This window comes from Nicotiana attenuata, unplaced genomic scaffold (genome assembly GCF_001879085.1).
Source record: "Nicotiana attenuata strain UT unplaced genomic scaffold, NIATTr2, whole genome shotgun sequence".
Taxonomy (NCBI): domain Eukaryota; kingdom Viridiplantae; phylum Streptophyta; class Magnoliopsida; order Solanales; family Solanaceae; genus Nicotiana; species Nicotiana attenuata.
Window position 1 is genome coordinate 36,925 of NW_017674210.1, and position 25,875 is coordinate 62,799.

A 25,875-nucleotide genomic window follows, 5' to 3' on the forward strand; every position below is an offset into this window, starting at 1 on the left:
GGTTCAAATTTCTGGTTTGCGAGAGGCGATCTGAGGAGAGACGAAGTGATGGAGGAGAACCGTAAATTGATTTATGCGTGATGCATCTTTTATATGTTGTCAGGGGTATAATGGTCATATTATTATGAATTTTTTTGTTAGCTGGCTACCAAATCAATAGTTTTTAAAAATAGGGTACATGTTAAAAGGTGGCATAAATATAGGGTATGGCTGCAAATCGCCCGTCAAGACCAGTCCACTCAATGTATTGGAACAGGTTGAGGCCCAAGGTGATGGGCCTGGAGTACGCTGATAGGACCCGACCCGATTTAGCGGGTGAAGCGAGGAAAAAAAGAAATCCTCTTCTTCGATTTCGCGCTCAAAAAGGGGCGAAGGATCATTGCTCTTCCTTGTTCCTTGAATGATAATCCCATTCGTGTGTAAACTAATTCAGCTGTTATATTTTCCAATTCTTCACGAAAAAACCCTAATTCCTTCAAATTTTGTACTAATTTATCAAATTGTGCTCCAATATTAGTATTACAGAGTGTAGGAGCAAACCCTAATTTTGCAGAAACAAATCCACATGGATGCGAAGGACATCTTAGGATTGCCCAAAAATGGGCCCATTATGTCCCAAGAAAAGAAATCGAGGCCTCAGAAAGAATCTCAAAGGAAACCTGATGGCATTTCGCGAGAAGTTCGTTTTATCCTCTCCTTTCTCTTCATTACTGTGCATTGTAGTTTCTCGAATATTCTAGAATTTCTAATTACCTTTTTGGATTTCTAGGTTTACGCACTTACAGGTGGTATTGCACCTCTCATGCCTTCTCTTGACATCAATCAATTGAAACGAAAAGCTCTTTCAGAGTCCGAAAAGGTTAATTTGCTTCATTCTGTTTTTCCCCTTTTATGTGTTTTCTTGGGAATAGAATTTTAAGCTGGAAGTTCTTGAATGAACTGTAAAATAGTAAGACTATGATGAATGCTCTAAATATTGAACCTGAATAGAGCGGGATCAATGAAATAGGATTCATTTAGTTGACCTTAACTAATTTGGGATTGAGAATATTAATTGGACCTTAACTAAATAGGATTCATTTAGTTGATTGTGAATATTAATTGGAGATATCTGTCCTTGGTGGAATTTGCATGATAATAACGAGGGACTAATTATTGTTGGATTGATGATACCTGTGCTTCTCCCTGCCGACAATTTTATTTGTTTTAAGCATTTGATTTTGCTTCAACAATATTTGCAAGTAATTCTCATAGCTGGTCTCATAAAAAAACTAGTCGTCGCTGTGGTACCCCATTTTTTGGAGAACAAATATGGTAAATAAGCTAGAGACTGTTGGAAAACTGACTTCTTCATTTGTCTCTGTTGAAATTCCTAGTCTAATGTGTTATCGGAGTAGCATCAAAATAGCTTCAAACTTTAGAATACTTAAATAAAACCTATGTTGAAGGATGAATTGAAGAATAGCTAGACCAAAATCGAAAGCGATGTTATTCATCAGTTGAATCTTTCTCCTCAGAATATAGGGCATAGCGGAAGAGCTTCCTATCTTCTCTCCAGAATGGAGTAGGGACATGAGAATAATAAACCAGCATAATTTCCTAACTGTTACATTTGAGTTTGGAACTAAGTTGATGTGTAGTTCCAGCCAATTGCAAATACTCACCGCACCTTCTTTTACGATAGTAGGTTATCTGGATGCCTTCTTTGTTTATCACATTAACAAAGTTTTTGTGTCGCTAGTGGATGTTTCTCTAGGGTGCTTTTTCTTGATTTTAACAGAAGCTAATAAATTCTTCTGCCTTGCTCTTCAGATTACGTGGCAATGGCTTCCTTTCACAAGCTCCGCTAGAAAAGATAACTTACAGCTTTATCATTGGGTATGTGTCTCTACTGATTTTAGAATCTACCTAAAGTAACTGACAAACCATCTACTAAAGAAACTCACCGACTTTGACAAAATCCCAGGTGAGAGTTGTTAATGGTGTTCCGCCTACAGGTGACTATTCGTTTGCCAAGTTTAATAAGGTATATCAAGGGTTGTTCTTGTTCCTGAAGGTTCTTATGTTTCTGGTGTTAAATCTGCTCTCTGTCTAATGAATGCAGTCTGTGGATGTACTTGAGTACACTAACGATGAGTATGAGAAGTTCTTGTCCGATCCTGTAAGTATCAAAATACTATCCAAGTTGGATGTGTTATCTTCGTGGCAAGACGCAATATAAAGAATCATTAGCTTTATCAATTCTTCGAATTGAACTTTAAGCTCTATTACAATCTTGTACCCCACGTCCTCGTTGTAGTAGTTTATTGAACAACTGTTGATATCTTATAGTGGTTTACAGAATGACTGTTAATTTCACGTTATATGATTACCCAACAGCAACCTTTAGTTTGCAGCTTTTGTGGAAACCCTCAATTGCTTGAAGTGATATGAAGTATATTTCTACCAATGTTCGTGCTTTAACTTTGTTGAAATCCTTCAGCAACTTACAATTATATATTTTTAATCATTGATAGAACTGGTCTTGGATTGTGCTTGTAGTTTCTATGCATTCTCCTTTGTCCAGACATATGCTTATTTCTGTGGAAGGCAATCAGTTATTGTTTCTTCAATTCTTTAGCATACATTTTCTGACCTTACTTGTTCTCAAATGTTAGTCATGGACCAAGGAAGAGACTGATCAATTATTTGAGCTGTGCAAGAGGTTTGATCTCCGTTTCATTATCATAGCTGATAGATTCTCTTCAAATCGTACAGTTGAGGAACTGAAAGACCGCTACTACAGTGGTATTGTACAATTTTGCTTATCAATTGGTTAAACTAATGTATCTTCTACTTTATATGTTTTTAACTCCAAAAATCTTTTGATTTTAATGATGGTTTTGGACCTCGTCGCATGTAGTATCTCGTGCTATTACAATTGCTAGGACTGCATCCCCTGCCGATGTTGCTGGACATCCCCTTGTAAAGGTCTGTTAACAGTTCTGATTTTCTCAACTGAGGACTATTTTCCCTTCTTATTTACTTCTTTTGGAGCAACACCGCCAACTTACCCCGGTTTGTGCTCCGCATGTATCTCCTTCTTAACTGGCCTTTTATTCTATAAATTTCAGTTTCTTGTGGTCTTTCTAATTTTTTTCTTTCAATAATAGGAGCCTTACAATGTCTCTCAAGAGATAGAGCGAAAACGTGCACTGTCGATGGTGCTTTCACAAACAAAGCTGCAAGAGCGGAGGGATGCAGAGGTTTGTGCATTCCGTTTCTTATTTGTTCTAGTTGATCTCTCTAAATGAAAGCCCTCCTTGATAAAAGTCAGATATCATCCCATGTTTAACAGCATGTCTAGTTCTTGAAAAGAGCCTCTTGATAACCCATGCGCATAATATTTACTGGTGCCAGTTATTCTTTCAAAATCACTGACCTGCCCTTCATACCTGGTCTTAGGTTCTTGCCGAAGCAAAACGAATATCAGTGGCACGAAAATCTGTGAAGGTAAGTGTTATAGGGCTCCTTTTACCCACTTTTACTGGGAACATTCTTCAAGGGAAACTATAGTTATTGAGTGTGCATCACCCTCTTTATGGATTTTTTTGACTAGCCAGTACTAACCAGGTTATTGCATTTTCTCAGGCAGCTGAAGAGACAGAACTTCCAGTTGTGTCAGATGCTGGTCCTGAAGGTGCTGAAAAAGCTGCCGGTATTGATGGAATATCAACCTCCCCAAATGCTCAATTACCCTCTGGGATTGCTGCACCTCCAGTGTCAGAGACTGCTTCTACTTTGGCTTCTCTTCGCATGGTATGTTTGAGAATAAGAATGCTACTGTCCTCTTTTCGTGGTTCTATCCTGCTTATAGTAAAAATTCAAAGTACCTTCAACCTGGGCAATCCAGTCAAACTTTCTTTAATCAGTAGTTTTTTCATAGGCCATGTATGCATTATTTTGTTAGGATTTTGATTTAGTGTGAAGTACATGTACTATTTATCTTTTTATAGTGAGTAGAATGTGTAAGTGGAGATGTGAGGTTATTGGGATTTTGGGCACCCGCAGGAAGCTATTTAGTAAGTATTGGGTCCATATGTTGCTGAACTTTTGTTCCTTCGGGAAAAAAGCTGATCTGTAGAAGGCTCGAGAAGTTCAGTCTTTAGAAGGCTCGAGAAGTATTGGGTCAAGGGTTCAAGACTAGTATGAAGAACCCATCAAAATAGAAGGCTCGAGAAGTTCCTTTGTTAGCTCAAACTAATTTTGTATAAAAAGTATGAATGCTTAAAATCATATCCGATAGTATCAAATATCAATCTTACAGACTGAAAATCTTTCAGCTGCGCGTGTACTTGAGGACATATGCACTAGAACAAATGGTGCAAGCCGCGAGCTCTTCAGCTGGACTTCGGACAATCAAGAGGGTCGAACAAACTTTACAAGACCTCGGGGTTTGTTCCTACTCCCTAATACATTTGTTTTGCTGTATATTTACTTTGGAACCGCTGTCGCGTTTATCCTGGCACAGATTTTTAACTTACCATCAGAGGTGCAATATCAGTGCTGTTGAGGTGCCATGTTACATGTGGCAGAAATTCTATTACATCGTGCAATCTCAGTTATCTAATTATCCATACTTGTGCAGTTGCATCTGGCACACGTTTTACTACATTTTCTTCCACCAATTTTTCTGTTCCTTAGCACCTTTCATTTCTTTCTTATACGTCCTGGTTTAACTATCTTATCGTATGATAAATATTTCCGCTAAAGTGACTGAGAAGAATGTGGTTTTTTTCATCTGTAGGTTAATTTGAAGCCGAAGGTCCCAACTAAGCTTGTCTGTGCGGAGCATCTTGAACTGAGGAAAGAAATACTAACCCTGTTAAATCTTCAAAAGCAGGTATTTGGCATTTTATATTGAGAGTTCTTTCCATAATTTTCTTGATCATGAGTTGGTTTAAGATTTAGACTAAGAAAGATTTTGAGATTGAACTTTCAGTACTGTTTGAATATCATAAAAATTCATGTCTTGTGTTGCGCTATGTTTTGTTCATAATGAGGCATCATTGGTTAGATACCAACTGTCAGGCGTAGGCAAAGTTTGGAATTGTGGGCTCAAGTGAATAGTGACTGGGTCAAGAATACTGGTGCATTTCAGCCCACACAACAATACACTGCTGCATACATCAAAGGATTACTTAGCAATTGTTAGAATAGTCATGTAAATAGGAGTAAATAAATAACCCTAGTCCAATATATATTAGGAGTAGGACATGTTATGTGTGTATATATATAGGGCTCATTGTAACATATGTTAATACATCAATAATATAATTTCTCCTGTGCTTTCTCACATGGTATCAGAGCTATCGTGAGATATTTATCGCTGTGCGTAAATTCCAGCGACTCCGGGAAGGAAAAAAAAAAACCTTTTTTTCCGGCAAAACAGCACTGTCCGCAAGAAAAAAATCAATATCCGTCGGTGTTGTGCAAAAACCAACACCACCACGAGATAGATCAGCTTCCGGCGACCAAACCACAAAAATTTCTTCGGCAGAACCTCTCCCACGCGCCCTCACGCGCCGCCGGAAAATATTTTCCGGCGAGTCTCCGTCGTCACGCGCTGGCGCGTGAGGCCTCTTCCGGCCATTTTTTGGCCGAGCTTCTTCAGGACAGCCTGGTCGCACAGCAATTCCGACCCTACCCATCCTGTTTTCGTTTGATTCCGACCACTTTGAGTTTTTCCGGCGACTACACTGATTTTTCCGGCAGCTACAGTACTTTTCCGGCAAACACAGTGTTTTCTTCATCTGTTTCAGAGAATTTCAGTTGATTCTTTTTGTTATTTGGTGATAATCCAACCATGTCTTTGGGAGTCGATGCTTTCGGGTCTAGAAACCCGGGTTCTGGCAGTTCCGGTGTTATGATTACCTCAGAACCTTTAATGGGAGGTTCAAACTACTTAGATTGGGCTTCATCTGTCGAGTTGTGGTGTAAAGGTCAAGGAGTTCAAGATCATTTAACAAAAAAGGCTAGCGAAGGTGATGAAAAGGCCAAAACACAGTGGGAGAAGGTCGATGCTCAGTTATGTAGTATCCTGTGGCGATCTATTAATTCCAAGTTGATGCCCTTGTTCCGTCCATTCCAGACATGTTATTTAGTTTGGGAAAAGGCTCGTAATCTATACACTAATGACATATCTCGTTTCTATGATGTAATATCGCGAATGACAAGCTTGAAGAAACAGGAATTAGATATGTCTACTTACTTGGGACAAGTTCAGGCAGTCATGGAAGAATTTGAGACGTTGATGCCAGTTTCTGCCAGTATTGAAAAACAACAAGAGCAACGACAGAAGATGTTTCTAGTTCTTACACTCGCTGGACTCCCTAATGACCTTGATTCAGTACGTGACCAGATTTTGGCTAGTCCAACCGTCCCCACAGTTGATGAATTATTCTCTCGATTACTTCGCCTTGCTGCAGCACCTAGTCACCCAGTGAGCTCATCACAGACACTTGACTCATCTGTCCTCGTATCCCAATCAGTGGACAATCGGGCATCTCATACTATGGAGAATAGACGAGGAGGAGGTCGTTTTGGAAGATCTAGACCCAAGTGCTCTTATTGTCATAAATTTGGACACACTCGTGATGTATGCCATTCTTTACATGGCCGCCCAACCAAAAATGCTTATGTTGCTCAGACTGAGACTACAGGTAACCAGGGATTTTCTTTATCTGAAGGGGAGTATAATGAGTTCCTTCAGTATCGAGCAAGTAAGCAGACATCTCCACAAGTAGCTTCTGTTGCTCAGACTAATACTTCTGTTGCTGGTAATTCTTTTGCTTGTGTTTCCCAGTCTAGTCCTCCTGGACAATGGGTTGTGGACTCAGCCGCTTCTGATCATATCTCTGGTAATAAATCACTTTTGTCAAATATTGCGTATTCACAGTCTCTTCCCACTGTTACTTTAGCCAATGGGTCTCAAACCAAAGCAAAAGGAGTTGGACAAGCGAATCCCCTACCCTCTGTCACTCTAGATTCCGTTCTCTATGTCCCTGGCTGTCCTTTTAATCTTGCATCTGTTAGTCGTTTGACTCGTGCCCTCCATTGTGGTATATATTTTATTGATGATTCTTTTATTATGCAGGACCGCAGTACAGGGCAGACGATTGGAACAGGACTTGAATCAGAAGGGCTTTACTACCTTAACTCCCTAAAATCCTCCAAGGCATGTCTAGTTACAGATCCTCCGGACCTAATTCACAGACGTTTAGGACATCCAAGCTTATCCAAGCTTCAGAAGATGGTGCCTGGTTTGTCTAGTTTATCCACATTAGAGTGTGAGTCATGTCAGCTCGGGAAACATACCCGAGCCTCCTATCCTCGTAGTATTGAGAGTCACGCAGAGTCTATTTTTTCTTTAGTTCACTCTGATATATGGGGTCCTAGTAGAGTCAGTTCAACCTTGGGATTTCGTTATTTTGTTAGTTTTATTGATGATCATTCAAGATGTACTTGGATTTTCTTAATGAAAGATCGTTCTGAGTTGTTTTCTATATTCCAGAATTTTTGTGCTGAAATTAAAAATCAATTTGGTGTCTCCATTCGCACTTTTCGCAGTGATAATGCCTTAGAATATTTATCCTCTCCATTTCAGCAGTTTATGACTTCTCAAGGAATTATTCATCAGACCTCTTGTCCTTATACCCCTCAGCAAAATGGGGTTGCAGAGAGAAAGAATAGGCACATCATTGAGACTGCTCGCACACTTCTCATTGAATCTCATGTTCCGCTGCGTTTTTGGGGCGATGCAGTTCTCACAGCTTGTTATTTAGTTAATCGGATGCCTTCCTCTCCCATCCAGAATCAGATACCGTATGCAGTATTGTTTCCCCAATCACCCGTATACTCTGTTCCCCCTCGTGTTTTTGGGAGCACTTGTTTCGTTCATAACCTAGCCCCTGGGAAAGATAAGTTAGCTCCTCGTGCTCTCAAGTGTGTCTTCCTTGGTTATTCTCGTGTTCAGAAGGGATATCGTTGTTACTCACTTGATCTTCGTCGGTACTTTATGTCCTCTGATGTCACATTTTTTGAGTCTAAACCTTTCTTTACCTCTTCTGACCTTTCTGACCCCCTTGATATATCTGAGGTCTTACCTATACCGACCTTTAAGGAGTCTACTATAGCTCCTCCTTCACCTTCCGCCACAGAAGTCTTACCCGAGTCTCCTATAGCTCCTCCTTCACCTTCCGCTATAGAAGTCTTATCCATTCCAGCCGTTGAGGAGTCTAGTGTGGCTCCTCCTAGACTCCCTGCCACAGGCACACCACTTTTGACATATCATCGTCGTCCGCGCCCAGCATCAGGTCCAGCTGATTCACGTCCTGCACCTGACCCTGCTAATACTGCGGACTTGTCTCCTCTTAATCAACCGATTGCACTTCGGAAAGGTATACGGGCCACCCTTAATCCTAATCCCCATTATGTCGGTTTGAGTTATCATCGTTTGTCATCACCCTATTATGCTTTTCTATCTTCTTTGTCCTCTGTTTCCATCCCTAAGTCTACAGGTGAAGCATTGTCTCATCCAGGATGGCGACAGGCTATGATTGACGAGATGTCTGCTTTACATACGAGTGGTACTTGGGAGCTCGTCCCTCTTCCTTCAGGTAAATCTACTGTTGGTTGTCGTTGGGTGTATGCAGTCAAGGTTGGTCCGGATGGTAAGGTTGATCGTCTTAAGGCTCGTCTTGTTGCCAAAGGATATACTCAGATATTTGGGCTCGATTACAGTGATACCTTTTCTCCTGTGGCTAAGATAGCATCAGTCCGCCTTTTTCTATCCATGGCTGCTGTTCGCCATTGGCCCCTCTATCAGCTGGACATTAAGAATGCTTTTTTACACGGTGACCTTGAGGATGAAGTTTATATGGAGCGACCACCTGGGTTTGTTGCTCAGGGGGAGTCTCGTGGCCTTGTATGTCGCTTGCGTCGGTCACTTTATGGACTAAAGCAGTCTCCTCGAGCCTGGTTTGGTAAGTTCAGCACAGTTATTCGAGAATTTGGCATGATTCAGAGTGAAGCTGATCACTCTGTATTCTATCGGCATTCTGCCTCGAGTCTCTGTATTTATCTGGTGGTCTATGTTGACGACATTGTTATTACCGGCAATGACCAGGATGGTATTACTAAATTGAAGCAACATCTCTTGCAACACTTTCAGACTAAGGATCTGGGCAAACTAAAGTATTTTCTGGGTATTGAGGTCGCTCAGTCTAGCTCAGGTGTTGTGATCTCACAACGAAAGTATGCCTTAGATATTCTTGAAGAGACAGGAATGACAAGTTGTAGACCGGTTGACACTCCGATGGATCCGAATTCTAAACTTATGCCAGGACAGGGGGAGCCTCTTAGCGATCCTGCAAGATATAGACGGTTGGTTGGTAAATTAAATTACCTTACAGTGACAAGACCTGACATTTCCTTTTCTGTGAGTGTTGTGAGTCAGTTTATGGATTCTCCGTGTGATAGTCATTGGGATGCAGTTGTTCGCATTCTTCGGTATATAAAATCAGCTCCAGGCAAATGTTTATTGTTTGAGGGTCGAGCCCATGAGCAGATCGTTGGATACTCAGATGCTGATTGGGCAGGATCACCTTCTGATAGACGTTCTACGTCTGGATATTGTGTCTTGGTAGGAGGAAATTTGGTGTCCTGGAAGAGCAAGAAACAGAATGTGGTTGCTCGGTCTAGTGCAGAAGCAGAATATCGAGCGATGGCTATGACGACATGTGAGCTAATTTGGATCAAACAGTTGCTCAAGAGTTGAAATTTGGTGAGATTAGTCAGATGGGACTTGTGTGTGATAATCAAGCTGCTCTTCATATTGCGTCAAATCCAGTGTTAAACACATTGAGATTGACTGTCACTTTGTTAGAGAAAAGATACTCTCGGGAGATATTGCTACAAAGTTTGTGAAGTCGAATGATCAGCTTGCAGATATTTTCACCAAGTCCCTCACTGGTCCTCGTATTAACTACATATGTAACAAGCTCGGTACATATGATTTATATGCACCAGCTTGAGGGGGAGTGTTAGAATAGTCATGTAAATAGGAGTAAATAAATAACCCTAATCCAATATATATTAGGAGTAGGACATGTTATGTGTGTATATATAGGGCTCATTGTAACATATGTTAATACATCAATAATATAATTTCTCCTGTGCTTTCTCACAGCAATAATTGGAAACTATTCAATTAATAGCTGGCGAAGAAGTAAATCTATCTAGGAAATAGAAACAAAATATGTCAAAATCCAAAAAGAGTTGAGGTTTATTTGATCAATTTGTCTCCTATGCTTTTGCAGTATACCATTTACTGTCATTTCTGATCAGATGGATTTTCATCTGATCAGATGGATTTTGGTTCAATGCCAGTGTAGTCATTGTTTCATTTGTGTTTAGAGATGCTTTAGTTGCAAGGTTGAAGCTTCAAGGGATACTGGTTTTCACTTATTCTTTATCGGAAGAGGCTAATGAGTTTCTTTAATACTTTTTTTGTTTAAAATCAGCTACAATACAAAGAGGCAGAAGGCTCATCTTATCGTGAAGGTTCATATTCTGAGACTCCTGGTACACCTCCTAAGGTCGGGATGCTGGTTCTAACTCTTTACTGCACCTCTTTCCTTTATTTTAAATAATATTTTTGGTGTTCTTACGTTTTACGACATGAGTTAGATAAAGATTTATCTTTGTGTTTGCATATAATGGAGTTGATATGTGCTTGTTGACAGCGTGCACAACAAGACAGAACATTCATCCCCGACTCTACAAATTTTGGTGGTAAGTGAATGATGGAAGTAATTACTCTGCCTGTTAAAGACTTAAAGGTGTACTCCATTATGAACAAACTGTTTCTCTTTATTTCATTTAAACTCACACGTTGTCTTGTGGTGCCAATAATTTTCATGTTGTATAGGGGACAGAGTTGGTAAAAGAGACCAGAAACGCAAGGTATGCTACATTAGTGTTTTTAATGAATCTCCAAATTAATTCAAACAGTTCTAAAAGTCCACTATTTTAATTTGAGGATCCAGGGGCCTGGGCGATTATCAGAAGTTCCATCTTCGCCAGCACAGTCAAAACGACCCCGCAAGTTAAAGACTTCAGATGGATGAATTGGAGGGTTAGTACATTTTTCCTCTCAATGCTCTTAATGTGAGTGGTGTATGAGAATTTAGCCCTAAGGATGTATGTTACAGCTAATTTTCTTGCAAGATGCTTAATAGACGATATGTTATAATTTCTTCTACATCTTAGTTTCTAGGTTGTGTGCGTTAGAAAGCTGCAAGGAGCTGTATGGTAAGCTGTTTGACTCAACTTCTTGTGCCACTGTGATGTGTTCTGTGTCTATTTGGATTTCCTCCAGCATGAAATGTGATCGAGCCTTGCAAATCTCAAATGTGGTTCTCATTTAAGTGACACAAGAAATGTGAGATGCCCCTCTAATGCTTTCTGTGGAGATCAGTCCTCCTCTGCTTCAGAGTACAGACAGTCCACGCAGTCTGTAAATACATCTGTAACTTAAAATTGTGGTTAGCATGTTAGCCTCCCCTTTCTATCATATCCGTTTGGCAAGTCATTAAATTATTGAGCCATGTTGGCTTTTTTGTATTAACCACATTGAAGTAGTTATGTTTTTGTTGCTTTTAAGTTGCTTATTGGAATTGAACAGACATGAGTTGGCTGCATTGAAGCTGAAAGTGAAAAGGGCAAGCATCTGCTGCTTTGGGCCCTCATCACGAAGCATAATTGTTTCGGTTGCGCTTCTTCTCTTGTTTGGATTATTTTCTTTTCCTATTTGTAGATGGTTCTCGTACTTGGTGGATGTACAAGTAAATAGTACTGTATTTACATGTCTCCCAGACATGATTTGGTTTCTGCGCTCAAATTTGCAATATAGCAGCTTTATATTGCAGGAAATCTTTCATGCTTAATCACTTTTATCTGGGTTTCACGGGGTGGTGGTAAATTGCTAACCTATAGTGGTGTGCTCATCAAAGGGTTATTATCAGATGGTTCAACCAGTGTTGTTTATTGCCAAAGCAACCATAGAGATCTGTAGCCAGGAAAATGGGTTGAGATGGCAAGCAAAATTCTGCCATTCCTCCTGATAACTTGGAACATGTTGCGTTGCACTTAAACTTTCCAACCTTTCAGTCACTTGGGACAATCACTTGCTATTTCATCTACACACCCCTCTTGATTAACCTTTCATGTCGGCTGTCTGCTCAGATCATTATACCAACCAATTTTAAGAGGATACCAGATCAAGTTGAAGGGGAGTTCAGATGTTCTGCACAATTGACCCTCAATCCATGACTTGCATTAATTTGAAGAGCATAAATGTATTGTAAACATGTTGCTTCTCACAATCTTGTCATATCAATACAGAATAGTGGAGGTGGTAAGAAACTTGGCCACTTCATTATTGGTTATCTCTTTACGTGGTGAATAAGTTGCTCGAAATGGTTGGGTTTATACATCACTCCTCCATAAAAGACAATAGTGTTGGCGTCTAAACTCAAACATGTCAAAAGAACTTCACAAAATCCTGTCGCGCAGCAAGCTAGGCAGTAAACACTACATTGACAATATCTGGGAACTTCTCTTTAATTGCTGCTTTGATTCCTGATCCAATAGACTCAGGCCCTACATACTTCACATTGCAATTGGCTTCCTCGACAGATAAAACTTCCACACTGCCACCAAAATTCTTAATGGCAGGTCTTAATATATCGAGGTGAGCATTCACAGCCTGCAGGAACATGAATTCTTAGTTAGACATTTTTAAAGTCATTTGAATGCAATAGCATATCCATTAGCAACTGATTTTGAAAATATTGACCTCAACGGTGGTTTCAACTACATGTTCATCATATACTTGGCGAATCTCCTTGATGGCTTCTCCAAACTTTTCCTTGAGTACCCTTTCAATCCCCATCTTCATTGTGGTTGTTGAGCTAGGACAACTCTCACATGCTCCTATATCCATTGTGTACGAAACATTAAGCATTTCCATAAGAAATACGTAATGTTTCTATAAATCCAGACTCAAAAGGTCATCATACATGTATCAGAAATTTTTCAAGGCTACGCTGAGCGCATATAAGGGGAAATATTATGGTGGATGACAACCAACGTTTCTTTCTTTCGATTTTGTTGAACATTAACATGTTCCAAATGGGGAACACCATCAACCCTCTCACTCTAGCAGCACACACCAAATGGCACCTCTCCTTACTCCATCAAACAACAATTGCTCATTCACAAGAAATAGTTTAAACAATGCAATTTTTTATTCAAATCTATTGGCTTTCATGGATAAATCATGATTGGCATGTACTCTATAGTTTAAACAGTGCAATTTTTTATTCAAATCTATTGGCTTTCATGGATAAATCATGATTGGCATGTACTGAATATACACACCTTTTTTTTTCTCTCCACTCTCTCCCTTCCTCTCTGTTATCTTATTTGGTATTTAGATGAATATCTCTTTTACGTCTGAACCGAGTAGTGATTTCATGATTTGAATAGTCTTTGTCTATCTTCTTCTTCTATTTTATTTTAATGTAGCGATTTTAACCTTCCTCCTCCATACTCTTGGCATTTCGCATGAATTTTCAGAACATTACCCCTTTGTTACAATATTCCTATCTTTTAGGTTTTGTCAAAAGTTGGAAACTTGATATTACAGAATTGTAACCATTGTAAAGTTTAAATTATTAGAGAGATGACACTTTTATTTAAGGGAGAATGACACAGTTACCCATAAAAACAAAACTATTTACCCTTGTCTACCCATTTGTTTTCCTACCCATCAAACTAATTACATTTCCTACCCATAGTAGTTTTTGTGGGGAATTCTTTCTTTTTTCTCCAATTCTTTTTTATTTCTATGATTCTTTTCTTTTTTTTCCTTTTTTTCTTTCTTTTCTCCTTTTCTTCTTATTTTTTCTGTTTTCCTTTTCTAATTTCTTTTAACTTCTTTTTTATATTCTTTTTCTCTTCGTAATCTAATTTCATTTACTGTTTTCACTATTTTTTATTATTCTTTTTTTTTATACGATAAGAAAAAATAACTAGTAAATATTTGTTCACATTTTTTTAATATAACTAGTACAATATACCTTTTATTTTTTTTCCTTTCTCATTTTTTAAATTCAATTATTAAACTAGAATAATATCAATTGTCACTTGATCTAATTCACTGAATATCACTGACTGCTGTTGATCACCATAAATTACATAATTAGATTCTAAAAATCAACACGTGATTGTCATGCAAATCTTGATCTCATTCCCTACAAAATATCAATACACACTCTACCATTAACAGTAATACAACTAGTTATAAAGCAAGAAAACATAATCTACAGCAACCAAATCTCCATATATACTAGTTAGAATAAAAATGATAATAAAATGTTGAAAAATGCAATAAACGTCTAAGTAGCAAAAAAGATTTCTAGTACCATGTGATACCAATATGGTATACATGTATACCAACAGAGCATATGATTTGTCTAGAATATTATTATAACTATTTGTGACTATACTACTGTACCAGAACATTAAAGGGCGCAATAAAAGTATGAGGAAATTACATGCTCGTATTGCAAGCTAAATATTCGCAAAACAACTTGCTCATTCCGTATACTAACAGGGTATATAGTTGTAAGGGGTCGTTCCAACAATCGCCTATAACTATAAAAACTATTAAATAATACACATAATTTACGTCCATCGGCACACAAAAATTCCAGCACTGCAAATCATGTTCATATGAATAATTTCATAATAGAATTCACTTAAAATGCAGCTAAAACAACCAAAACAATGTTCAAACTACCATATGATACCAATATGGCATATAACTATACCAACGTAGTATACAGTTTTACTGGTTAATTCCCGGCAACTATATGACTATACTACTATTACATAAAACACATGCATAAAGAGAAAAATTAAAAAAATCGTGTACCTAATTATTAATATAATAAAATATTTCAAGATATTGTACTATATTACTATTATTAAAAGAAAATCAAATATTGTACCAATTAAATGCAGCTAATACAACCAAAAAATAATCCAATAGCATATGATACCAATATAGTATATAGCTATACTAATAGGGTATATAGTTGGAATGAATTGTATACCAAAATGGTATATTTTTATTCTATTTGGGTATACAATACAAATTCGTCTTCTTCTCTGGTTCAACTATATTTCAACCCAAATTTCTAAAATCTACGACAATCTCCACCAAATTGACTAAAACTTTAGCTATAACCTCCAATCAACTTTCCAAACAAACCCATACAGGATCAGATCAAAACAATTAAAAACTCAAACAAACCAAGTTATGAGTTTCAAGCTTCAAGGTCCTTCAATGGTGAATTTAAATTTTTGTACAATAAATCTCCAAAAACCAGCATCAAAGGTACAATCTACACATCAACTCAATAACAAACCAAATTTTAAAAATCTAGAAAATTGACTAAAAATTTAGCAACAATATATAAATTGTCTTTTTTGCTACGTCAACTCAATTTCGACTCAAAATCCAAAAATTTACTCCAAATCTCGACCAAATTGACTCAACATTTAGTTACAGTTGCCAATCGATATTCTAATCACGCCATTCAACATCTAATCAAACAATTACAAACTCGACAAATGCAATTTATGATTTTCAAGTTTCAAGGTCTTTCCATGGTTGATCTAATTTTTCTTACAATAAATCACTATGAACTTCTCAAAAGATATTAGAAATAATTATTTGTAACACTGCACGTACAAAATAGTTATTTAGCTTATCATTAAACCATATCAAATCTCACTCATTAAAATCACAATAAAAAACTGGGCAGTGACTCGAACAAACACAAACACTACGAGAAAACATGAGATATGTAAGACAGAGATAGTATTTTGTTGCTAGAAGAAGAAACAGGAAGAAGGGAAAGGGGAAAGGGAAGCTTTATGGAGGAGAGAGGTCGGTAAGGCAATTGAGAAATGGGTGGACGGGTAATAATTTTGGTTGGGTTAGGTAGGTATAGTAATTATTATTAAAATGGGTAAAACCGTGTTATTATTTTGGGTTTAGTGGGTAGTTAGTGTAGTTTCCTCTTTATTTAATTATTTAGGTCTGCAACAATCCTTCAAGTGCGGTCCTACTTTTCTTTTTAATGGGCCAAGCACTTGGGAACAATTTTTCTTTTTCACGAAGGGAAAAGGGGATTATTTACTAATTATGTCTTCAATAAAAAAAAATAACCATATATGCTCATAGAATAGTATACTCTAAAAACAAGGAAAATAGAAACCTTATCTATAAACGAATGTTTTGATCTTATTTTTTTTAATATTTTTTGGAACTTTAGAGCCTGTTTGGACATAGAAATTTTTCCCTTTTTTAACCAAAAAATTTTTACTTCTTTTCGAAATCAGTGTTTGTTCATAAAATTTTAAAATTTTCACTTGAAGATGAAAAACTCCAAAAACCTGTTTTTCAAAATTTTCACTCAAATCACTCACAAAACTTCAAACAACCCAAAATTATATTCATGTCCAAACACAACTCAAAATTTCAAATACTATTTTTACTTGAAAATTTTTTTCACCTTTTTTTTGGAATTTTACGATTCTTATGAATCTTATGTCTAAACGCCCACTTAGATTAGCCACTCCAGTGAAGAGGCATGAGGAATACAGATCTCTTATCCTATCATTTTTCTTGTTTATGGGGCTACTATGTAGGCTTTGGAAGTGTTCAACCGAAATAAAAGAGAAAAGTTGGTCATTTACCAGTATGAATGTCCAATATTCAATGACCTCCATTTGGCTTACATTATTTGCATTAAAAGTTTCTGCAGACTTAGGCCTCATTTGTTTGCACTTAATGAAGATCTGAATCTTAATCATTCAAATCTCAAACATTAAGTCCGTTTGTTTTTAAAGTATGAATCTTATTCATTCAGATCTTAATCATTAAGTGTGTTTGTTTTTACTTCACAACCACTTAATGGGTCTGAATAGTTCTATAACATAAACTTAATTTCATTAAGATGCTAACATCCACATTGATTACTAACTGCCGCCACCGCCTGCTATTATCAACTACCATCACCACCACACTCAAACACTACCACAACCACCAGCCACCACCCATACCACCATCATCCTCAATCACAATCACACGCTCACCTACCTCAACTACCACAACCAACCACCACATCACCATCAACAATCATAGCGGCACCGGCCACCATTATAAAGTACCGCCACCCAGTACCATTAACTATCACTACCCACCATCCACCATCTTCAACCATAATCGTCATCGCTATCAATCATCACTAGCTACTACCCAGAACTACCACCATCAACCAAAATCACCACCAACCACCGCCTCTAGTCGGCATTTACAAGCACCTCTGTTAGCCATCACCACTACCAACTATCATATTTTAAAAAATATATACTTTCTCTGTTTCACTTTATATGAACCTATTTGACTGGGCACGGAGTTTAAAAAATGAGGCATATATATTTTGTATGGCTATAAATCATTGCATACAGGTAAATTATTTTCAAATATGAAAGGGAGTCATTCTTTTGGCACGGACCAAAAAGAAAATAGGTTTACATACATTGAAGGGAGGGAGTATGTTTTATTGATAGAATAATATTAATATTTTATTTAAATTTTATGTTTACTAATTTTAAATAAAGATAAATTTTATATATGCAGATGGTAAAAAAATAAACAGTCTTATTCATTTAGTATTCACATCTTAATACACAACTTGATATTCAGATGTGTATTCAGATCCAAATGCCTTAATCTTAATGCACATCTTGATATTCAGATATGCATCCATATTTAGACGTCTTAATCTTTAAAAAACAAATGAGCCCTTAGGCTGGTTTGGTACTGTTAACCCTCTGGAGACTCAATTTGCAGTCCTCTGGAGGGGAAAACCCAAAATTATCCAAGTTATTCGATATTTTACCGAAAACAAACTACATACAATCCAAGGAGTAAGTAGTGGTGGCCTTATAAGTACAACACAGTTTGGTGCTTCCAAGTTCCAACTGCAGTTCCCACTTTAAAATGGTTAGTATATGCTAAGTCAAAGATTCAGATGAGACTTGCTTATTTTATCAAATCTCAACTCAGTAAATAGTAACACTTGACACTAGTTTCTTGGGCTCCCCTTTCTTGAGCACACATAATGCCAACTCTAATCCCTGTGCTTAGTCAAAACCAAGATTATAGAATCAGGACACAAGTACCTCTTTCCCCAATCATTGTTGCGTGCACTCAAGGGAGGAGCTGAACCATAGGCTTCCGGGGTACTTTGCCATTTACTAGGAGATGTAGCATCATTATTTATGCATTACACCATCCTCCTACAGTTTTCAAATTTAACTTACTAAGCCCCTCACAACCCTGGCACGGAGAACATAACTCGCCAAACTACCCTGAATGGACTCATTGCGTACTGTTGATGGCAACTAGATATTAGGTTGTCAGCACATAACTTCATGTTTTATGCTAGACGCATCTTTGCCAGATGCCCGAGACTTGTCCAGGACGAACATCAGAATCCGTCTTCATCATCATCATCTACTCCTAAAGTCTATTGGCAACTATGCTCTGTGGGGTGATATTCGGCTTAAAGTATGTATATTTATATACATATTACCTTGCATTTTACTCATTTTTCGTAGATTTCGGATGAGTAATGTAATAATTTGTATTAATTCGTGATATTTTTATGTGTATGAGTCATCCGGAGACTATGTAGGACGAAAGTGCACGATTTGAAGCAAAAAGGGAACAAAAGGAGAAAAGTGGACAGTGTAGCGCCCAAGCTAGCGTGGTTCGCTACCCGTGGCCCAACTTCCAGAAGCAAGTTTTTACCGGCACCTGGGCTAGTGCCCCACGCTATCCTGGGCGCTGGGTGACAGGAAATTGTCCTACTCCACCTGGAACAAGGTTATTTCGACCCAAGACGCCCCCAACTAGCATAAAAAAGTCTAAACCTATTTTGGAGGGGAGGACGATTTTTAGAGNAACTTTTGACCAAGAGAGAGCAAAGAGCCGCCGTAGAGGCCGGAATTCATCAGATTCCATCTTTCTTCCGCCAAATTTAGTAAATTTTATGTTTCTTTGTATGATTTGTTGTTTGGCTACCATGTCTATGTGGAGCTAAACTTCACGTTTTAGGGTTGTTGTTCTTTCATGACTATTGTTATTCGAATTTTGATTTTGATTTCGTAATTTATAGTATTGGTTTATTTTTATTCAATATTGCTCTTAATTATTTGATTGTTTGATCACCAATTGAATACTATTTACGAATCTAGAGTTGAATTCGAAAGTGGGAATTCTAGATTGCATATAGGATTGAGTAGAGCAAGTTTTTGAACCCGGGTATCGGGAAATACATTCGCGGTTAGGATAGTCATATGCTAATTGACTTGCTTGGTTATTATACGGAATTATAAATGCATTCTTGTCGATTCTAACTCTACAGACATATAGGCGTTGGGTTAGCTTGAATAGGCGAGTAAGAACTCGATAGATTCTTATGAGTAATATTATCCTCGTCAACCAATAAACCAGATAAATTAATTAGTTAATTCAAGTGAAGAATACAATAGGATTGTTAGATAGCCCATAACCCTAGATCGTTTTCATCACATTGATAACATAAAAGTCTGCTCTTCTTTTGTTCAAAGTTTACTATTTATTTTCCTTTATTTTAGTTAGTTTAGATTCAAATACTTCTAGGTTTAATTCTTGTTTAGATAATTAGGATAGTTTAATCTAGTTAACAGTTGATAACAAGTTCTCTTCCGACTTTTAGTCACTTTATTACTTGACGACCGTGTATACTTGCGTGTGCGTTTGGCCGCAACATGGGGATTACAAGTGGAGAGTCGAGTCGAACTCGCACCAATATGGTGGAAATTCAAATAGCCAACAAGTTGGCCTACCATGATTGCCAAGTCCTGTAGCGCTCTGTCATGCACTGTGATGGATAGAATCACTTTCTTGCACCAATATGGTGGAAATTCAAATAGCCAACAAGTTGGCTTACCATGATTGCCAAGTCCTGTAGCGCTCTGTCAAATAACTTCTTGCAGATATGGTCCTTTTGCCTCTTTCTGACATTCTGTCTTCATATCAAAGTCAGTCCAGCAACATCCATCACTGGAGTCTTCTGCTTAAAGAAAGTATCACCGAGAAAGAATAACGCCCCAAAAGTATCGCTGACATGGCTCTATTTTGCTGCAGACTTGCAACCCGAAAGAAATTTTGACAGGCTCAAAATTAGCTTCCTAGAGTGAAAGGTCAGCCATGATAAAGTTGTTCCATTTTCTTGCCTAATGGAGCGTAAGTACCAATTTTCAATAGGAAAGATAGATGGATAGTGATGGATATTCATAACTGTATAGATCCAACTCAAACTTATAGTAAAAACTTAATTTTCTTTATCCAAATGTTTGTATCATGATAACCCTTTCCTCTACAGAACAAAACACTGAAGAACTTGATCTCAAACTGGCTCAGAAAGACAACAACTTGCTACCAATAAACGATCCTCAATTCACTAATGAATTCTTTGGACTGAATCATTGCTCCTGCTGACACTAGTTTTTTGTCTTACCAAGTTAGACATTAAACTTCAATAGTTGACTGAGACAATAATACAATAACCTTAAGCCTCATCCTGATCACACGTAGTTCTTTTACGATACCACCTGTTATTACATTTCTATACCATGCTCACACTTCCAATAAGCTTATTCAATGAACTATTTAATCTAATACTATTAGTTAAAGAGTTTAAGTTTAGTCAATGTAGAGAACTTTTTACACTATCATGTCAACCAAAGGGTATCTACATGTTACCAGGCTACAATAGGTAAAGGTGACACTAGTGACAGTGTATATAACTTAAACTCAGTATATAAATGGGATGGATGGATTAATATTAAAGTACAAACAAGAAATCAAGTATTAATAGTATAAAAAGCTAACCTTGAAGCTGGAGGGAAACGACGCCGTCTTCAACAGAAACGACATCGACGTTACCACCATCAGAAATGAGATAAGGGCGAACGTCTTCAAGAACCAAATCCACGTTTTCAGGAGTCAGCTCGAATTGCTTGGCAGAGTAAAGACCTGGTGCTGGAGTGGACCCATCGATGCTGCTTGCTTTATTAACAAGATTGATTTTTTTATGAGTTACCTTAATTCTTTTGAGGAAAAAGGAATTTGGATTCTGGGACTTGAGTGGAAGTTCCGGCTTGTATATGGAAGATGAAATTTGGGAGACGCCCATTGTTGGTGCTATATACGCCATTGCTCTGTTGTGTCTTTTGGACGACTTTTTTTCTATTTTTGTTTGTTGTGGTTATATAAATAGAATTAGGATTCGTAATGGATCATGGATCCGACCCATCAAGCGCAAGTGCAAAACAACCGCTATTTAAGCTATACCCGCCAAAGTTTATAAAATTTTGGCGAAATATATTAAGGGCCCCTTTAAGTTGTTACCAACGATTAGCCGAACACCTCAACTTTCCAAATGTCCAACTAGACACTTCCACTTGATATATATGTGTGTCTTCTAAACACATGTAGCTGATGTGGCATATGAGTGATAACTACCAAAATTTTGAGCGTGTGAACTCACTTTTCAAGCCTATTTTTGTTTTCTTTGAAAAAGAAATATTTTTTTTTCTCTTGGTCTCTTTTCCACTATACAGTCACCTCCATTACCGACCACCATTAACGGCAGCTTCATCTACGCCACGCCACCATTCTTCCATAATTCTCTTCACCGTCAGGTTGCCACCAGCTTTGTCACTCTCATCTCCACCATAAAGAACACAACATCCTCCACCCCCTCATCCTCATCTCCACCAATTAAATTCCAGCAGCCCCTTCAACCACTACCAACAACAATACCTTCCTTCCAATTGAAACACATAAACAACAACCAATTACTTGAATCGGCCAAACAATAATTTTAAGGAAAAAATTGCACACAAAAAGAAAACAATAAATTAGAGAAAGAAAAGTGATACAAGTCCAAATTCATAATCAAGAAAATGACAGAGAGAGAGGATTAAAGATTCAAATACAATTGAATCTTTCAAATTTTTCAGCGATGAGCTTTTCCGGCGAGAGAGGCCACAAGATGAGAATTTTCGGCTAGGTCCGTGGGTGACTAGGTTATTCGCTTAGCTATTCGTTGTTTTTTCATATTATTAGTTTTAAGAAAAGGTTTTGGATTTAATTTCTAAATATGGATTACATTTATACCCAATCTGGGAAGCGGCGTCTGTTGATGATGGTTATACAACGGTGGTGTCGGAGAAGAAGGTGGGAACTGGGAAGGGGAAGTAGAAGGGGTCTGACGGGAAAAACTTAGATTTGTTTGGAGGGAGAATGGTTTTGGGAAAAGGGAATGGGGGATCGGGAATTGCAAATGGGTTTGTTTGGGCAGAATGTGGGTTTGGGTTTTTCTTTTGTTTTTATCTTTTAGCTTATTGAATTTCTTTTTAAATTATTATTTACCATTTTAATTCAACATTACACGTGTTATTATCTTATTGGTTCATTTACCACATAACCAGCGATTGCATTTCACGTATGTGATCTGTTGAACAAAGGTGTCCAAATAACACACATTTATATTCGGTAGAAGTGTCTAGTTGGACATTTGGGAAGTGGAGGTGTTCAGCTGATCGTTAGTGACAACTTAAAGGGGCCCTTTATGTATTTCGCCTAAAAATTTTAAAGTTTAGCCACTTCAAAATTAATCGTGTGATTAAAATTGAAATTTTTTTGCGGCTTGATATTTAACTTAAAGTATATATATTTATATGTATATCGCCTCATGTTTTACTTATGTTTCGTGGATTTTGGATGTAAAATGTGTTGATTTATGTTAATTAGTGGTATTTTTATACGTAGGAATCATCCGAAGGAAATAGGGGGCGAAAGGTGAGAGATTAGAGCCAAAACTGAGAAAAAATAGAAAATTCTGATTTCCAGCACCAAAGGCAGCGCCCTACGCCACCTATGGCGCAATTTACAGAAACTTCATAGGGCCGATGCCAGGGCTAGCGCCCCACGCTGCCCTGGGCGTTGGTGACGGAAAATTCTCCAACTTTGACCGAGACAAGGTTATTTCAGCTCAAGACCTACCCAACGCGTATAAAAGCAAGACTAAGCCTATTTTGAGAACGGAGACGCAACTTTGAAGGAAAAAATACACACGAGAAACATCCAGGAGCAAGGATATCCCAGTTTTATTTATCTTTTCTTAGTATTTTCAATTATCTAACACTTGTGAAATAGTTTGATATTATCATGAGTGGCCAAAACCCAAAGTTATGGGGTTGTAATTTAGCCATGAATATTGTTGTTTAAAGTTGATTAACCTTACAATTCACCAATATATGCGTGTTTCTTTAATTCTGTGATTAATTACTTAATTGTCTGGCCAGCAGTTAGGTTCTATTTACTATCTATGCTATGCTTGGGAAAGCTATGTTTAGATTAGAGAAAAAAATAAAGAGGGCAAAAATTTTACTCTGAGGGGGGCGAATTTTTGGTTAGGATAGGAATATACCTAGTCACCGTGCTTAATTAAATATCGTAATCTTAATGCATTCTTAATAGATTGATTTAATAGGAATATAGGCGTTAATCTATTTTGAATAGGCGAGTATTACTTCGGGAGAAGGCTACTAGAGCAATTGTTCAATTAATTAGCAATCATGAGTGAATTGTGTGAAAGGGAGAGTTAACTAGAACACAATAGGATTGGTGAATCGATCACAACACTGAGATATTTGTCTCTACTGAATACACAATAACCACTTTGCTGCTTGATAATTTAGTTACTAGTTAGAATTATTGTTTAGTATAATCACACTTATGAACTCTGATTGACTCGACTGAATAACAATCTTGGTGAATTTAGCGGGTAGTTAATACAAGTCTCTTGTGGGTTCGACACTCGACTTATTATTTTATTACTTGTACGATCACGTATACTTGCGTGTGCGTTTGGGAGAAACAAGTTTTTGGCGCCGTTGCCGAGGACTTGAATATTGACTACTTTTTAGTTTTTGCTTTAATTATTTATTTCGTCAAGTCTAATGTTTCTTAATTGTTGCTCTGCTCTCAGGAACTTTGATTGAATGCAAAGGGTCAGAAGCCAGGACAGACTTCAAGGCTTTAACCCTGAACCTGAGCGAACATTTCACAGGAGGTTGAGGGAAGCATGGGATATAGATAATCTTCAGGCACTTGTTCAATTTCCTTTGGACATGGCAGAGGAGCAACATATGGTTGTTCAGGAGGTAGAGATACCCAGCATTGCTAATGTCACCTCCAGCATTGTGAAGCCCGGAATCACTGGCATTTTGAACTGAAACAGAGCATGATCCAGCTACTACATGCGAATGGGCAGTTTATGGGTCTTCCGCATGAGGATCCACAACAGCACATCCTGAACTTCTTGGAGATTAGTGATACTTATATCACTAACAGAGTCACTCCAGACTATGTGAGGCTCACACTGTTCCCGTTCTCTCTGTTGGGCAAAGCAAAGCGGTGGTTAAAGGTGGACCAGCTAATTCTATTACATCATGGAATGATCTAGCGAGGAAATTTTTGGCAAGGTTCTTTCTTTCAGGAAAAATTGCAAAGATCAGAAGTGAGATAGTCGTCTTCAAATAGAAATCGAGGGAGTCTTTATACTCAGCTTGGGAAAGGTTCAAGGGGCTGCTCAGAGACTGTCCTCATCACAATCAGACAAATGAAGTGTTAGCTCGCACTTTCATAGAAGGGCTACATCCTGAGACAAAGATTGTGGTAGATGCTGCAGCGGGAGGTCAAGTGTTGGAGAAAAGCTTCGATGAGATATATGCATTATTGAACAAATTCTCTAAAATCAATCCTGATTGGCAAGGAGAGATGGGCAGACACACAGTGCAAAAATCTGTTGGGGTTCTCGAGTTAGATGTAGTGTCTGCAATATCAGCAGAGATTGCCACATTGGCCAACCAAGTCAATCAGATGACCTTGGTTATTAACAAGCAACTATCCCAGCTAGTGCAACAGGTTCAAATATTTTGTGAAGTATGTGGAGAGGGTCACACAAGCGAGTTATGCCCAATTAATCTAGAGTTTGTCTATTTTGTGGGTAATGCAAATAGGGGACAGACAAACCAGTATGGGAATACTTACAATCCTAACTGGAGGAACCACCCAAACTTCTCCTGGGGTGGAAACCAAGGTGCTCAGAATCAGTACAAGTCACAAGCGCCTCAACCGCAATATAGACCACCTCAGGCTGAACAACATGCAAACCCGATGAGTCACCTTGAGGAAATAATGAAGAAATTAATGGCTGACCAGCAAGCTCAAGCAGCAGCCCATGTTGAAGCAATTTGAAATTTGGAGCGAAAAATGGGGAAACTTGCCAGTGCGCAAAATACTCGACCTGTTGGAGCCCTTCCAAGCGACACTGAGGCTAATCCTAAGGCACCTATTAATGTTGTGTCATTGAGGAATGGGAGGCAGTAGAAGAAGTCCAATCAAAAAAGAGAAAACAAGTGACCTTTCATGAGAAACCGGCCACCACAGAAGCAGAATCAAAAAAATCAAAGGAGTTAGAGAAGCCAGCTGAAGAGGCGGTGGCTAAGCAACCCCCACCATTAGTTGCGAGGCCACCACCTTCATTCCCTCAGAATTGCAGAAAGTGAAGGATA

At 38.0% G+C, this 25,875-nt stretch overlaps 2 protein-coding genes across 3 annotated transcripts; one reads left to right on the forward strand and one right to left on the reverse strand.

Moving 5' to 3' along the window:
- The first annotated feature begins 330 nt into the window (after positions 1 to 330).
- Positions 331 to 11,911, forward strand: LOC109218202 (SWR1-complex protein 4). Of its 2 annotated transcripts, none has more exons than XM_019382549.1 (17): positions 331 to 679; positions 770 to 859; positions 1,813 to 1,878; positions 1,967 to 2,026; positions 2,105 to 2,161; positions 2,658 to 2,787; positions 2,903 to 2,970; positions 3,153 to 3,245; positions 3,445 to 3,492; positions 3,631 to 3,798; positions 4,323 to 4,433; positions 4,787 to 4,882; positions 10,563 to 10,637; positions 10,785 to 10,833; positions 10,970 to 11,004; positions 11,088 to 11,176; positions 11,311 to 11,911. In XM_019382549.1, the coding sequence occupies exons 1-16, from the start codon at positions 566 to 568 to the stop codon at positions 11,166 to 11,168; spliced, it is 1,341 nt and encodes a 446-aa protein (XP_019238094.1). In that variant the 5' UTR covers positions 331 to 565; the 3' UTR covers positions 11,169 to 11,176; positions 11,311 to 11,911. The 2 variants fall into 2 exon arrangements, with proteins under 2 accessions (XP_019238094.1, XP_019238095.1); XM_019382550.1 differs by having other exon boundaries at positions 11,318 to 11,911.
- A 443-nt stretch (positions 11,912 to 12,354) lies between these two features.
- Positions 12,355 to 21,492, reverse strand: LOC109218203 (nifU-like protein 1, chloroplastic). The gene is made up of 3 exons (XM_019382551.1): positions 21,122 to 21,492; positions 12,899 to 13,035; positions 12,355 to 12,808 (listed from the first exon to the last, which is right to left on the reverse strand). Exons 1-3 carry the CDS (start codon positions 21,444 to 21,446, stop codon positions 12,620 to 12,622), a joined length of 651 nt encoding a protein of 216 aa, XP_019238096.1. The 5' UTR covers positions 21,447 to 21,492; the 3' UTR covers positions 12,355 to 12,619.
- Between the last annotated feature and the right edge of the window lie 4,383 nt (positions 21,493 to 25,875).

Coding starts and splice junctions, on each gene's coding strand:
- LOC109218203 (XM_019382551.1), bottom strand. CDS start 21,446: ATGGCGTATATAGCACCAACAATGGGCGTCTCCCAAATTTCATCTTCC. Junction 13,036..21,121: donor CGTTTCCCTCCAGCTTCAAG/GTTAGCTTTTTA, acceptor CAATGGATATAG/GAGCATGTGAGAGTTGTCCT. Junction 12,809..12,898: donor TAGTTGAAACCACCGTTGAG/GTCAATATTTTC, acceptor ATGTTCCTGCAG/GCTGTGAATGCTCACCTCGA.
- LOC109218202 (XM_019382549.1), top strand. CDS start 566: ATGGATGCGAAGGACATCTTAGGATTGCCCAAAAATGGGCCCATTATG. Junction 2,788..2,902: donor GAAAGACCGCTACTACAGTG/GTATTGTACAAT, acceptor CGTCGCATGTAG/TATCTCGTGCTATTACAATT. Junction 4,434..4,786: donor AAACTTTACAAGACCTCGGG/GTTTGTTCCTAC, acceptor TTTCATCTGTAG/GTTAATTTGAAGCCGAAGGT.